General features: G+C 38.1%; 1 protein-coding gene across 5 annotated transcripts in view; it reads left to right on the top strand.

Moving 5' to 3' along the window:
* EIPR1 (EARP complex and GARP complex interacting protein 1) overlaps window positions 1-15832 on the top strand; it is a 72220-nt gene extending 56388 nt beyond the window's left edge. For 2 of the 5 annotated variants that reach the window (XM_031611065.2, XM_031611062.2), the window contains one exon: window positions 5750-9196. In XM_031611065.2, the coding sequence (XP_031466925.1) occupies window positions 5750-5924 (175 nt within the window). In that variant the 3' untranslated portion in view covers window positions 5925-9196. Of the gene's footprint in view, window positions 1-5749; window positions 9197-14576 lie in introns of those variants that run through there. The other 3 variants (XM_090136342.1, XM_031611064.2, XM_090136343.1) reach the window with 3 other exon arrangements.
* Window positions 15833-16034: the final 202 nt, after the last annotated feature.

The raw sequence follows: 16034 nt of genomic DNA, 5'->3' as shown, positions 1-16034 counted from the left end.
ACTTTTGTGTTGTACTTGTCCACATACATGCCAGCACGTTGAGAGTTTATATGTCCACCTTGTGTCTCATCTTGGAGACCAGAACACCCTTTCACAAGCAGTGTAACTAGGACCTTACATGAGGATTTTTCTCTTGTCATGACTGAGTGACCTTCATTTAATCTCAACTGCTGATACAGATCAGAGAGACTAGTTTGCTGTTCCTTTATTGCTTTTTTCACTGCTACTGTTGTTACTCCCAATCATACAAATGGAAGAACAGCCTTCTTGCATCATATCAAAGGTCTCCCTAGCCTGTATCATAGCGGCCAAAAGGAAATGTTATAAAAACAGGAAACCATGATATTTCCCCTAGGTATGCTTTCAGTCCTAGAATGTTAGCAGCTTAAGGGACCATTTCTGCTTTCTGAATAATCTTTGGAGTCTTGTGATTTTTCCCGCTAGAGTTTTCTTTTACCCTTAGCCATATTCATGAGTTTCTCTTCTCACGGGCTGTGCTTTTGATTGTTCCAAAACATGCAGTGCATACACTGCCTTTGTGAAATGCATCTAGGATGAGCATGCCAACTGTGTTGCGTCTTTGTGCTGAATAAGGAAAACCTTCAGCATCTGTCAAAAATAGGTACTCTAATAGGTACTGGGGAATACCAGGTGTTAGATGCTTCACTTGGTAGGCTGTGTAAAGAAGCTGGGCCAAATCTGGTGCAGTGCAATTTCCAGGTATAGTTTTCCCCTGCTATTTCTTTCTTTAACTAGAGTATATCTGCTGATAAATTCATTTGGTGTTGTAGGACAAATATGAAATTTGATATTTTTTAAAAAAAAGCATTTCCTTCTTTTAAAGATGAAATTGTTGTGTAGAAGCAGTTCAGAAGGCTGTTTCTTGTGTGAGAAAACTATTTCTAATAAAATGAATGGCTAGCTAATATACATAGAAATTGTGGTCTAGTAGAAAAATCTCTGAATTCTGTATTACTGAACAGAGGGCTAGGAAATAGTGTGCCATCTGAGCTTATCTGAAGCAAACTCTTACGGTTGTAAAGTTCTGCCCTGCAGTTAAAGGCAAAGGGCATCCACTGGGCTTGTTTCAGAGTCCAGTGCACTTACTCTTCTGGATGCATTTTGGACTCTCTACAGTTTACTGCTCTGTTGAATCACATCTGTTTCAAGTAACTTTTATATTAAGGGGGATTTAACTTTGACTGTGATAAGGAATTAACGGTTTTTGGTGACTCTGAAAAACACTTTATTAAACATTATGATGACAAAACAGAATCTCTAGCTCTGCAAACTTAAGTGGTTGTTAGCATGAGCAGTAATTGGAAATAACAGCTCTCTACATGAAAACAATTATCCAAGGCTTAACAGGCTTCTCTCTCAAGTCAGTGGTGCAATTAACCTCTGTGTTATATAGTAAAATGAAAACTCTTCTCCTTTTGTAGATGAGGATGGTAGGGGTGGTGCTATGTGAATAAGGCTACAAAGAAAAATCAGTCTGGTTTCAGTGCTGCCTGGCACAGGTCATAAATTTATGCAGGATGTAGGTATAGATTACACATTGCTTAATATAAGTGCTTGATGACATAAAAGCTTGATGCCTTGTCAGTTGATGCAGGCAAGAACAAATACAAGAAGAGAAAAAGGTACTTAAATCTTTGAAATAGCACAAGAAACTTGGGGAGCTTTTCAATGGCCGGAAAGATTTTAGAGTAAGGAAGAAAATAGTTCACCAAGCTTGCCAGGCTTAACAAGTGATTAGTAAGGGTGCTCATCAAATAAAGTTTGTCAGAGTTCTCTGTCTAGGTATCAATAGTCAGAGCAATCTGTACCTTTACCTCATTGAGAGCTGTTATTTATGGAATGGATGGTTTGTCAGATAAAACTATGTGTAATAGTAATGTTTTTAATTATTGTTATGTATAGAGTATTAAAAAATACATTCATTAGATCTATGATGTTAGTCTCTGTAAGTGCTGAATGTTAAAGAGGTCCCAGCTGTGGGCCCAGGAGAATGTCATGAGATTTAACAAATCCAAGTGCAAGGTCTTGCACCCGGGTCTTGGAGGCTTCCATTATCAATACAAGGGGGATGAAAGCATTGAGCACAGCTGTGCCAAAAAGGACCTTGGGTTCTGGTGGATGTCAAGCTGGAAATGAGTCTGTAGTGTGCGTTTGCAGCCCAGAAATCCAACCGTATCCTGGGCTGTGTCACAAAAAGTGTGGCCAGCAGAGCAGGAGCGAGGGAGGTGATCTTGTCTCTCTGCTCTGTGCTGGTGAGGCTTCACCTGTAGTGCTGCATCCAGATGTGGATTCTTCAATGCAGAAGAGACACAGACCTGTTGGAGCATGTCCAGAGGAGAGCCATGGGAGTGATCCAAGGGATGGAATATTTCTCCTGAGAGGACAGGCTGAGAGAGCTGGGGATGTTCAGCCTGGAGGAAGAGAAGGCTATGGAGAAACCTGAGCAGCCTTTCAGTATCTAAAGGGGGCTATGAGAAATGAGGAGACAGACTCTTTAGCAGGGTGTTTTTTGATAGGACAAGGGGAAATGGTTTCAAACTGAAAGAGGAGAGATCTAGATTAGATAGATATAAGGAAGTTTTTTATGATTAACATTGGAACAGGTTGCCTAGGGAGGTGTTGGATGCCCCATCCTTGGAGATGTTAAAAGGTCAGGCTTGACAAGGCTCTGAGCAACCTGATCTAGCTATACGTCCTCCTATTTGTTGCAGAGGAATTGGACTAGGTAATTATTATGGGTATCTTCCAACTCAAACAATTCTATGATTCTATGAATAAAATTTTAGCAGCTGGTAAAAAAAAAAAAAAGCCAAACAGAGCCCACATAAATAATTAAATCATCTATGTAGGAAAATGGTTTGCAACAATAAAATCTGAGCTATTTTTTGTGTGTTCCACTAGTATTTGCTGTCACCAGCATCTTTTCCTATATAATCTTTTTATACGTACGCTTTTGTTCTTCTTTTTAAGTATTTGTTGCCTTGGTTAAATAAATGTCAGTGTCATGAGCTGTTAAGTGCATACCTTCTTGCATTAACCAAATTGTTTAGTATCTGAGGGATTAGGAGTCTGAGTTCATTCTTTAACAGACTTAAAAATATGCAAAAGCTGTACAAAAATTCATCAAGAGTAAATAGTTTTAGCCCTGGGACTTGGAAACAGAATAACTTTTAAGTATCCTCGATTCATGTAGAATCAAAACCAGTATCCTCAGCCTAGTCTTGGATTACCAGAAAAGTGCTCACACTGCTAAAATGCAAATGAATCTGAGGGTTGTTTGTTTTTTTTTGAAAGACTCAGCATGGGATTATGTGATCCATCTTGAGGAGATGAGAAAAAGAAAACCAAACGCAAACTACCTCTTCCTTTCTGTTTGTTTTTTTTTAATTATTTTGGGCAATCTTTCACAGGCACAGAATAAATTCTGTTCTTTACTCCCCTCTGCAGAAACCTTTTGGGTGTATTGCCCATCACAAAATTGAATGGCGTGTCTGTTTTCTCTCATAGTGTTTGTAAAGAATGCCTCCAGACAGGTTCTTTCAGATTTTCTGCATTGTTCCTGAGATAAGTGTTATTAAGATTATTTCTTCTATCTAATTATCTTCAATAGTATCTAGCTCCTTCACATCAACTGGTCACTTTCATAAGGATTTTCTCAGATTCTTGACAACTTTTCAAAGCTATGCCAGTCATGTGCATAAGTAGACTAAAAAGAAAAATCTTACCTGCTTAAACATCAGTAAAAGAAAAATGATCACATGTGGCCTGAACAACACATGTGATAGCGTACTTTCTTTTAAGGGAAGACAAGAAATGGTCTTCTTGAGTATGAAAGTAAACGTATAGACAGTAATGAAGATCAGTTAATCTTTGTAGCTATAAATGGCAATACCAAACTGCATATTTCTTTCTTAAGCACTCATTCCACTATGAATTCTGTGAATTAAATTAGGTGAACTGTATTGTTTAAATGAAACGCTATTGACAACTTGGGAACATAAAGAAATTAGTGCAAGTTAGAGGCATATTTGTCCTTTGTTTATCCAACCTTTGGTTAACTGAGACTCCTGGTTAACTGAAAGTCGGTCGTGTCCCCTGACGGCACTATTCACCATGCATTACTCCCCTGCTTTTCCAGAGAGACATTTGAAACCTTCAGAATAATGGAGTTCTGGATAAGTGGGTGAGCACTGCATGAGGCACATTGCTGTCTAGGGACATGACCAACTTTCAGTTAACCAGGCATGTCAGTTAACAGGAAGTTAGAAAAACGCATTGTGGGAGATGAAGTGCCTGCATATGTGTGTTTATTAGCTCTCTGCTGTTAGATGGTTTGTAGTAAAGTATGCATTCAGGAGAATTGCAGAACAGATCTACTCTTTTTAATTAGCCAGAGGCTGTATGTTGTTTGTGCCAGCACCCTTTTTGTTAGTTGACCTTAAACATAGCACAAGTAAATGATAATAGACCTTGGAACTAAATATCTGAAGCTATTGTGTAGTATCAGACTGCATTTGGTTTGTTCATTAAATTCAATTGAATTTTAATTGCGATGTTAGATTCACAGCTGGCTAGGTGGACCAGTGATATCCTGCAAGCAATTCAAACATAATGCTGTGTGTGCTTTGTGATTGCAAGGATGCGTATTTTCAGAGGGAAGTGATAAAGGGCAGAGAGTGATCAGCACTTCATTTCTGCAGCAGCAGTATCTGTTTAAATGATTGCTGTTTGCAAGGCCCTCTGCCTTTGCTTTCTGTTGGGAGGACTGTGGTTGTGATACAAATCTGTTTCAGGGAGGCAGGTGGATGCTGATGGCCACCAGACAGGAGTGATTCTCTATGGAAGAAGGGAGCTGTAAGGTCTTTCTGCAAACTCACCTGCCCTGCAGCTACAAAACAATGTACTGTGGTGCCCTTAAAGAAGAGAGTGGCTCTGTGTCTGGGGAAGAGAAGGACTGCTCTCAACTAGCAGGGCACAGCCATTCACTCTTAAATGGTTTGAAATTTAAAGACTAGCCTGAATCAGTTTTCAAATATTTTCACTGCAAAAGAGAGTCTTTCTCTCGTGATGATGTAGATGACTAGGAGCTTGGGTAGTGAGAGGTGAAGTATATGGTAATAAATGAGAATTTGCATTTTTAGTGCCTCTGGTGTTATAACTCTAGGAACGGGAAGAAGAAAAAATGGTGATGTTTGGAGGGGTGCCTTTATATCCTTTCCGTTATTCTGAATGGGTCCAGGATTGCAGCATAGGAGAGATCACAGTGTCAAGGACCAAAACTTCTTATCTACCTGCTCTCGTGTAATAGATGATATGCTTTGAATAATTCAGTTGGCAACAAAGAAGGTGGACCATGATGAGAGAAAAGCTGTTGATTAAGGGAAAAAATAACACTTGTCTTTTAATGCCTGAAGTATGACAGGAAGGGTGGAAGAGATTGAAATGCTTCGAGTAGGTACTGAGACCTGCACTGAAGTTGAGAGTGGCATGTGTTTTATCCCTACAAGTGAGTTCTTTATAATTCACATGACTGTGTTACCTGAAATATGTGTATGTGCAGATATTAGATGTAGAAGGTGCATCCCTTCCTTGAACTCACAGTATTGCACTTTTAAATAGGAACTTGTGCTCTAAATGTTAGTGACACTTAACATTGCATTTTAAATCAAGAGTGTTGGTGGATGCTTACTTTCTTCTTTTTTCTCTTCTTTTTCTTTTTTAATTTTAGGGTTAAAGAGCCCCTTCAGGACAGTGTAATAGCTACCTATGAAGAACATGAAGATAGTGTATATGCAGTTGAATGGTCCTCAGCAGACCCATGGCTATTTGCCTCTTTAAGTTATGATGGGAGACTTGTTATTAACAGGGTTCCAAGAGCTCTTAAATATCACATACTATTATAATTTGTTTGGATTATGATGGGATCGTTGTCTTGATGTACACAATTGGTAGGTATTAACTTTTTTTTCAGGATCTACTTTCATTTTTATTAAACATAAATACATTTTTGTTAAGAAAATTTGTACTTATATGGATGCTTTCAATTTGTCTTTTATATTTAGCTTGGAAAGTGTGATGCCTATTTTAGAAAAGGCCATTCTAGTTGTTGTTTTTCTTTTTTTTTCTTCTTTGTTTGTAGCCACTCAGTGTAGGAATTACAAAATTTCTGGAGGTGCTATGTGCTTTCCATACTACTGATTTATTGCTTCAGCGTTAGGCAGACACAGTGGATTAGAGAGGAGTTAACGCTAATATAAAACTGGAACAAGGTGCATGTAGAGGAAGTCATCTAGTCTTTTACAAGAGTAATATTTTATCTTTCTTCCTTATATCAGCAGCCTTCTGTTCTTAGGGTCACATTCTGCTGACTGTTCTGGTTCATTCTTCAACTACTGTAAATGCAGTTGGGAATGTTCTGAAAGGTTGTTATAAGTCAGTCTAGTATTGTAAATAGTTTTTCTCATTTTGTGTATTTTAAAAAGGGGAGTGTTAATCGTGAGGATGAAACCATCGAAGCTGAAGTTTTCATTTAAGCTTTACAATAGTATCAAAATCTCACCCTGTTATTTGCAGATTAAATGCACTTTTGTGCTATGTATTGTTAGAAACATCCATCTTTACCAAAAACTCCTATATTCTTGTGTAATGTAATATACCATGTTTGCAGAACTTAGTTGTTTTGTAGTGTATGTTGAGGGACTCTGGAGCTACATTGTTAACATGAAAAACCTTTTGATGTTTGTAAGTAATCTCATTCTTATCCTTTTGACTCTGTGCCATTCTGCAGTATGAAGTAGCAGACTTCCAACTAAGCACAAAATGTCCTTTGCTATATCATACTTTTTGCAATGTATGACGTAGGCATCAGTGACTGCCTTGCTGCAAATGCTGAGAACAGATGTTGCCCTGCAGGAGGATGCACAGAGAACTTGAAATGCAGATGCAAGGAGTGGTAACATATTCCTGCACATACTGATACATTCCCACCCCCTCAACTTGATGAAAATTCTGCTGCCTATTCTTTGTATACATAGACTGAACATAACAGCAGTTATCCCTTTTGTCTTTATGTCACTGTTCTTTCCTATCATCTTCAGAACTTGGGTATGTGTGATGGTGTTGGTTGTGGTGGCATTCTCTAAGGCTACTCTGAAGAAGAAATGCCAAGGCATAGACCAATGGACAGACCAATTCCAGCCTCTGCCAGTGCTTCCTAACAGAGTTGCTGTAGTAACTGCTGAAGATAGTTGAGGGGGGGCCTGCTCCTAGTTTCTGCTTGTCCTTACCTACTGCCTGGATTGAAACGTGCCCAATTGTGTTTGCTCAGCTGCTGCTGTGGGAAAGCACTCTGAGGGTATTGCTGGCTGCTACAAACCAAAGTGTCCAAAGTTGAATTCTGTTCCTAGCTTTTTGAAAAACTTGTTTGAAAGAATTCATATGAGGGAGTTAATTTAATTATATCTGTATTACTGTTTGTTTATGTGTTACTGCGATGCTTGTCTGCTCCGAAATGAATGCTTCATTGGAAATTCTGATGGTCTACATTTCTGTGCTAAGGTTTTAAACTTGTGCTGTTTGAAATTGTCTCAATCTGTAATAAGGCATGAGCTATGCACTTGTATGTTGTAAGAAAAATTACTTTTCCAACTCAGTAGTGCTTCAGTTGTTTGAATATCAAAATCCTCAGAGGAGCTGCAGTTTTTGTGGAGCTTTCAGTCTTCAGACAAAAAACCCTGATGCTTTTTTCTTCCACACAAGAAGCCCTGTAGTTTTTCTTTAGTGTACAGCAGAGCTCTTCAAAACCTCATTAACATTAGGAATAAAGGTCTAATGAAATTTTATTGTCTGTTAATGTATATGGCTTGTAGTGGGAAAGTGACAGGAAATCATGTAGCCATATGTGGGATTTGGTTTGATTATAATGTGTAATAAAATCTGGGACAGATTTCGATGTAGTTGCATTTTCTTTAATATTGAGAGCTTATGTGTGACAGCTCTACCTGCAAGCAAATAATAACAAAAATACCTTCTTTTTAGTTCTGTCAAATGTGTGTAATATCACACAACAGGGAATAAGGGACAGGGAACACTGAAGGGAAGGAGTAGCAGGTCAAATTTGAATGAAATGAGTTACAGAAGAATCAGGAGAGCAGTAAGGATCAAGTTTTAATCATTTTCATTTCATCTGGACCAGGCTCTGAGCAACTAGTTCTAGCTATTGATGTCCGTGTACATTGCAGGGGAGTTGCATTAAATGATATTCAGATGACTGACTGGAGAACTATGGAGGATCTTAATATCATGAAGGGACTGGATGATGAAATGATATATGGAATTCTATGCAGAAAATGTGAAGGAAACTTTGATTTTATTGATATGCATTGGTGGTCTCAAGTTATTGTTGTTATGGCAGTAAGATTTTAGGGTTATAAAAGATCTTTAAAAACATCAGCTTAAAGAAGATTAAAATAGGAACTAAAGGGGAATTCTTAGAAAGCAAGCAAAGAAGAAAATAAAGTACTGTGTACATTATGTAATATTTATAAATCTATAGAGTATATGCATCTTAATACATCTAATTGTGGTGTCTTCTGTCTTAGAATTGATACAGTGGAACTGGAAAAGTTTTTAAACAAGGGTGACAGGAATGATGAATGGCATGTATGAGGATAACTAAAAAGTCTGAGAGGCAGATGGTTGAGAGGGAATGATAAAATTCTTTGAAGTCAGAAGTGGTGGAAGGAGAGGATGAGTGGGGAGTGATTGTACTGTGATTATTTATTTATTTATTTATTTATTTTCTGAAGGCAGAACTAGAGATTATTAAATGGAGTCTCCAGGTGGTGGCTCCAAGTATACAAAATGAGGTTGGTCTTCACAGGGCATGCAGTTGAGCTCCAGCATTGCATTACCACTGCATCCCATCCCCACTCCTCTGCAAAAAATAAAGCAACCTCTGAACAGACAACCAAATCTTAAAGTTTACATGGCTTGAAAGTAAGTGGACCAGTACTTGAAAGGTGAATCCATTAAAGTTTGTTAAAAGTAAAGACTCAATACTTTTGAACCATGAATTGCTGGACACCACCAAGAATACTCGTAAAGAATCCCTTTGTGCTTGCCTGGTCCTTACTTGCTTTCCTAGGTGTGCTATTTGCCAGTGAAGGGAAAAAAAAAAAAAATTAAAGAAAATAGTAATAATAGTAAAATTAGTAAAAAAAATAATAATAATAATAGTAAAAATAGTATTCTATAAGGTTCTGTCTCTGGTTTTGATAGAATTCAGTGTTTCTCTCTCACAATTCTTTACTTTGGATGTAAGTTCTGTTTTAGGAAGTATTAGGAATCCTTCACATCTCAAGTGAAGTTCTTATAAAATCTCAGTATTAATTCTGAAAAATGTCTACATTGTGAAATGCTCCTTGGCAAGGAGACTGTGGAGGCAAACTGATTTCTGTACAGCGCTGTCCATCATTTCTTCTGAGATGCGAATTGTGGTCTCACTGACCTCCCAGCACTGGCTTGTTACAGTGCTCAAGAGAGAATGGTAAGCACATAGTTATGTTTTCGGTCACCTCTTAAATGACTTCTTTGTTTTGTTTTGCAGAATATGTATGTTTTATTTTTGAAAAACTGTATTGTGGTATTCCTTAAAAATGTAAGACTGTCAATGTTGCCACCTAAAAACTTGTTTTATTTCAGATTTGGTGCTGAAAATCTTTTCTTTGTCAGCAGTTCAGCTGAGTCTGATATAGAATTACAGAAATGTTTTTGAAGTTGGTTTTTAATGTGAATTATTACAGGAGGAAGAATTAGTAGTAGTATTATGGGGATTTTAAGCAGGATCTAAATGGATCTTGACTATTTAATAAAAATCTTGAAATAACAATCTGGTTCTCTTCAGCTAAAAAAGATACTTCAGATTGGGGGAAAAAGAAAAAAAAAAAAAAAAAAAAAGAATTCAAAGCAATACCCTTCACTACTGACCTGGACTTTGCTTGTGGTGTCAGTGCTAAAATTATCCTGACCTGTACTGAAGCCCAGGAAATTAATGAGCTGCTTGTCAATTTTAAAATTAATGAAAAATATGTATTGAATGGCATGGATAGACTTGACATTTGTTCTAGGCCAATTCTTCTTACCTCTTACCTTTTCATTCCTCAAAGGTGAGTGGAAGTATCCCCTGTATTATGCTCAATGCTAAAATTAGCTGAGAACAGTTGGAAAGAATTAAGCTGGCTGACCCTTGCATTTTCCATATGACAGCAGGAAGTATTGACTCTGTATCTGTCTCTGTTTGGAATTTCCAAATTTTACAGTCTGGAACCTCTTGCAGTATTTGAGACTGAAATTCTTGCAGTTTAAGGTAGTCAAGGCTTTGCTGTTAAAGGCTGTAGTCTGACTTGGTGTGTCACTGTGTTAGTTGTGTCTGGGATATTAATGATACAGTTGTCACGGAATTAACTGGATCAGTTTATGCCCGTGACAGGGGGCAGTATGCCCCTGCCCTCCCCACCCCCCACCTGGGCCCACAAAATGGGAAGGAAGGGGGAAAAGGAAAGAAACAGCGGCAACAATCTATGGAGGTAAACTTATTTTACTAACTATGATATCGGAATACAAAATAATACAATATAATACAATCTAATTGAAATTGAGACTAATGAATGAAATAAGATATGAGAGAGAGTTCCCGAGACCGAGTCAAACCTGAAAAAGCTTGGAACGGCTAGGAAAGCACCCTCCAGCACCCACTGCCAGGCAGTAAGAGACCGTCCCCCCGGAAGGGTCAGATCCCGTGACTTCCGCAATGTATAGGGATAGGTACGTAGAGTTAGAACATTAACACTTCCAGTACACGATGTTTTGATGTTGAATACTGAAAGTCAAATAAGCAAAAACCAAAACCATGACAACAGTGAAAAGAGAATAATGATGATTGTAAATGTCGGTATTGGATACAATTTTTGGATACAAGATGCTACGGTGTTGCTGTTTGCTTTCACAGAGTATGTTGAAGGTTTTGGGGTTTTATTTTGTGGGGGAGATACAATGAAGACACTTAATACTGCAGTGGAACCTGTGGTATGAGAGCTGTTCTGCAGAAAGCAGCAGAAATCCTTGCTTTCTGGAATAGCGAGGAAGAGTGCAAATCCGCTCTGGGGAGGCCTAGCCTTCCTATAAGGAAAGCTGCTGAGTGTGAAGCTGTGGATGCTCTCCAGAATAATTTGTGCATTGCTCCTGCACGTTCCACTTGCCACTTTGGTCAGTGAGGAACTAGTGAAGTGAAAAGAAAATGACATGAAGTGATTTGGAGGAGGAAAAACAAAGGAGAAGAAAAGGTAAAAGGAAGACTGACAAATACAGGATGAAAAGTGAATTGAAAAGGACAAGTTCAATGAAAGATCTGTTTGGCAAACAGAAATAGAAAGGACAGATGAAATTGGCAATAAACGAAGGGAAAGTTATGGGAGTAAGGGTGAAGAACTTTTGTTTGTTTGTTTTTAGCTATTTTATAAAAGCTCCTTAAAATCTTCTGTATTAGTCTTTCTGCCTTAAATGATTTAAGTGCTAGAAAACTGCTGGCTTATATTTAAGCTATTATAGTTCTGTCACTGGAGATGGTTCATAGAGGGTAGTTGCTGACAAGTTTGAATATAAAGAAACGAAGTGACCCATGAGTGATTAATCTTTGTTTGGTTTTAAAGGGATAGGATTTCCAGCTGATTCTCTTTAGGATGCAACTGTGTGCATGTGTGAACAGTTGAGTTTCATTACAAGTCAGTTATCAGATGAGGGTAATCAGCCTGGGAAAATAGCACTCTTAAGAGGCTGGAATAGATTAGTTGGAAGTGGGGATGCACAAAGATATCTGGTGCAACTGTCTGACCACATCATGGCTAATGAAAAGTTAAAGGATATTATTGAGGACATTATCCAAATGACTCTTGAACGCTGACAGGCATGGGTCATCAACCATGGGAAGCCTGGGGAACCTCTGGGAAGTGTTTGACCACTCTCTCACTCACACACACACACACACACACACACACACGTGTGTGTGTGTGTGTGTGTGTATATATATATATATTTTCTTTAATCTGAACCACCTCACTACAATTTTGTGCCATTTCCACATCAGTCACCAAGATGATTTCAAGCTGGCTTGTCTTGAGCCACACTAGCTATATCTGCAGAATGTATCTTGTTTATGACTTACAGGGAGAGTCCTAGTGAGAACAACTCAAGATAATTAGATGTGATTAATAAAATATCTGAGGCATATCCTCCTTTCCTTACTGACCTTGCTGCAGAAGAGCTTTGAGCTGCTTTAGCGAAAATAGTGATCCCTTCTGTTTTAGTGCTACAGCAGCCACAACTTCATAAAGGGTTTTAGTGCCTCCGCACAGAAGATAACTTTGGGGAGAAAGAGACGAATGAGTCTTCCTGAATCCAGGAGCCAAGCTCCCCATGTGGAGATGCATGGCAAATATGTGAGTTGCTGTTGCCCTGGAGCTACTGCAACAGCTGCCAAGCAGCTGGGCTGAGCAGGGAGGACCTCTGATGTACCTTTTCAGCAAATTGTCCATTTATTTTGATTCTGCATAGAGTTCAGAATTTTGGCAAGAGGAGCTATGGAAAAGCTTTTAAGCAGAGAATGGATTTAGGAGAACATGGGAAACATTGGAAAATTCAGAGATACTGCATACTAATATTCACATAAGCAAGTCTATATGAGCTGAACCCTGGGATGATAATAGACTTGGCAGTCAATTTCTCTGAACCTCTTCCAGTTTCTAAAAATTTGCAGACAACTGAGGCAAGGGAGAGACTTGAAAAACTACAGAAATGGTATTGGTATTTGGATCAGTAGTGCAGGGAGTTGAGAGAGGAAAATAAGTTTGAATGAAGAAATTCTTAGTGAAAATGTGAGAATTCAATTTGTTTTTATTTCAAGTTTTCTAATAAGCACTAATTGAAAACAGTAACAAATAATCAGAAATGAAGTTGCCACATCTATGCAGGAAAGTTGTAGATTAGCTGTTCAGTGTATCACAATGCAGACAGTCAACTGAGTTTTATAGTTTCCATTTTTTTCTAAACAGAATGGGTTAAATTTAGTATATGATGGTTCATTAACTTGTCTTAGAACACATATGAAGAGGGAGAAAAAAACAAAAGAATAACACAAAGCCTAATTTTCCTAATTACTAACCATGAAAAAGAGCTTTTGCGAAAAATATATATATATATCCCTTGATTTTGTGCACAAGGAGGAGTGAGGAGTGTGAGTAAAGAATACCTGGAATTTGGCTTTACGGAGACTGTGAACAAGGAGGTCTGTTTTCCAATATGCAGTTAATGAGATAAAATGCTCACTTGAGTAAATTCAGCTGTGTCCAGGTATATACCTGCGTTATATTGAGCAGAAGCTTCCTCTCTGAAACTGCTTCCAAAAAAGGATTATGCTCCTCAGAATAAAGACATAACAGCACAAACAGGACAGTATCTCCTTAAAATTAAAAATGCCTCTTTATCATTAGGAGGTTGGCTATGTAACACATCAGTTTAAAACTAACGAAGACTGTTGGGTGCGTACGTGGCTGCTGATAGGAACTGGTAGGTAGATGGAGCCATAGATACTTTGATGCCATTGCTTTTTTTGTTTTGTTTTGTATCTCATTTTATCTGGGTAAAAGAGGAAAAATCTGGTAGATATATTATTATAGGAAAATCTGTTAGCAAAAGCGCAAATGAGAGCTTCATCACAATGGGATCAGTTTAATCCTTTGCAAAGCAAATATCAGAGAGTTTCAACAACTGTTCTGACCACCCTGTCAGTTGTGAGTGACAGTTGCTTGGATTCAGCTTCCTAGATGGATGCATATTTCTGATCTATGTTTTAATCATCTGCTTTCACTGTTAATACTGCTTGAATATTTTCAGTCTATTGTTGGAGTAACTTGCAGAAATCCTGTACAATTTTCTGCTGCAGTTCACAGACATTTTTTTTTAAACAGAGGGAAAAGCTGCTTTTATTTTTAAGCATTCATGCTGCTCTATCAGGAGGTATTCAGATTTTCTTTCTCTTGTCTGCACCTCAGGGCTTAAACCACAATTTAAATTCTACTGGTTTTGGACTGGTCATTGCTGAAAACTAAGAAGAGCTGTGGATGAAGCCTGAGTATGACTGACATGTTCATATTAATCAGAAAACAGAGTCAGCAGGAAAGAATGAGTGGAGTAATTGTTAGATTGTTCCCTCCTTCACTGCTTGTGCAAAATACATAGGCTGCAGGGAGGAAGCTACCTGAGGTTATTAAGATTAATACTGCTAGAAATTCCAATCAGCTCACACGAGGCTGCTCCTCAAGGCTGTCAGATGCCTACTGCCTTCTCTGATTCAGGTGGGGCCACATCAATTTTGAATTTCCCAACAGAGATTGCTGTGATTTATGAGTTTAGGAGGCTGATAAATATGGTTAGTTGAAGTGTTTGTGAAATAATTGAATCAGAATAATTTCAGTCATCTGTGCTCAATTTATTTTCTCCAGTAACCGCAGGAGGGTGCAGTTCTGCATTGGGAGTTTCATCTCAAGGATTCCTATCACAGGAAAGACATTGTGGAACCTAGAAAAGAACAACTTAATTTTGCTCTCAGGCCTGTATGACAGCCTTATGAGCTGATTTAAGACCCATCAGAACTGGAGAGTAAGTATTCTGGGCTCTTCCAGTATTCTCCATGACTGAGTCTGAGGCAGTTCTGGTTTGTGCATTGTGGAATAATGTCTGCTGGAAAGCCTAATGAGTTTTACTACCTAGAGTTTGCTAACCATTGCACTTTTCATTGTGGGTGAGAGAGATTGTTTGTATCTGTCTGTTGTAAATTACTTCCTAGTGATGAGTTTTATTAATATTTCACTTTCGGATTTTGTGAATTTTTCTGGAGTGGTGATCAGTTGTAGTAACAATTCTGTCTCTGTATTGAAGGGAGCTCCATTGTATCCCTGATGATATTAGAATTCTGATAAATGTCTCTGAGTTGATCATTGTCTCCCCACATACCCCCCAAAAATTTAATTCTGGGTGGATTGTTCTAGAAAAAGTACTGAACATAAAATGCACTTACATTTACTACCAAATGTAAAAGAGAACAGGATAAAGCTTTGTGTGATGATTGAGTGGAAGTCAATAGGGAATGGAAAGCCAAGCAAGCATGTTACAGATAAACATCTTCCTCTTATCATAAACAGTATTTTTATTGTCATCGAAGAGAGCTTCTATCAGGGGAGGTTATATGGGGGAAGGAAATGGCTTCTATTTGGGTATCTTGAAATGTGGAGAAAAATTTGGCAAGCAGGATGTCAGCTCATGTTTAATGAGCTACCAGATCTAACACTAGTTTATTCCCCATTTTCACTAAGATTCTTGGAGTGAATTTTGCTGGCTAGAAATGTGTCAGCAGATTGGGGAAGGCTTATACTTTGCTACCTGATTCTCTGTCATAGAGTTGCCACATTCTAGCTCTGCTTTTCCCTTTTGGGTTTTATACCTCATATATCTTTGCTTTTTTTTTCTTCCTACTGAATTCTTAAACAACTGTTTCCCACCACAACAGCCTTCCTTCTGTCTATAATCTTCTGTTAATCTTCATGGCTTTTCTCCAGACTTTCATACATCCTTTTGCCACAACTCATCACCTTTTTTGGAATTCAGAACAAAAGCTGTGTAGCATGCCATAAATGTCAGGGTGGCAGAGTAAGAGCAGATTTCTCAGGAGTTCCAGACTGTGTAAAAAAAAAAAAAAAAGAAGAAGAAGAAGAAAAAAAAAAAAAAAAGAAGAAGAAAAAAAAAAGAAAAAGAAAAAAAAGGACGAATTTATTCTGTAATGAGTCAGGGATGTAGGCTGATGCTAGAGATATGCCTTACCCTAGGTGGTTTATATAAGCATGAATATACTTATGCTCCTGAAACATAACCTGGCCTGCATATGACCTTATTATCTGGTCACC

The sequence above is a fragment of the Phasianus colchicus genome, chromosome 2 (assembly GCF_987193195.1).
Source record: "Phasianus colchicus chromosome 2, bPhaCol1.hap1.1, whole genome shotgun sequence".
Taxonomy (NCBI): Eukaryota; Metazoa; Chordata; class Aves; order Galliformes; family Phasianidae; genus Phasianus; species Phasianus colchicus.
This window is presented reverse-complemented; position numbering and strand designations above follow the sequence as displayed.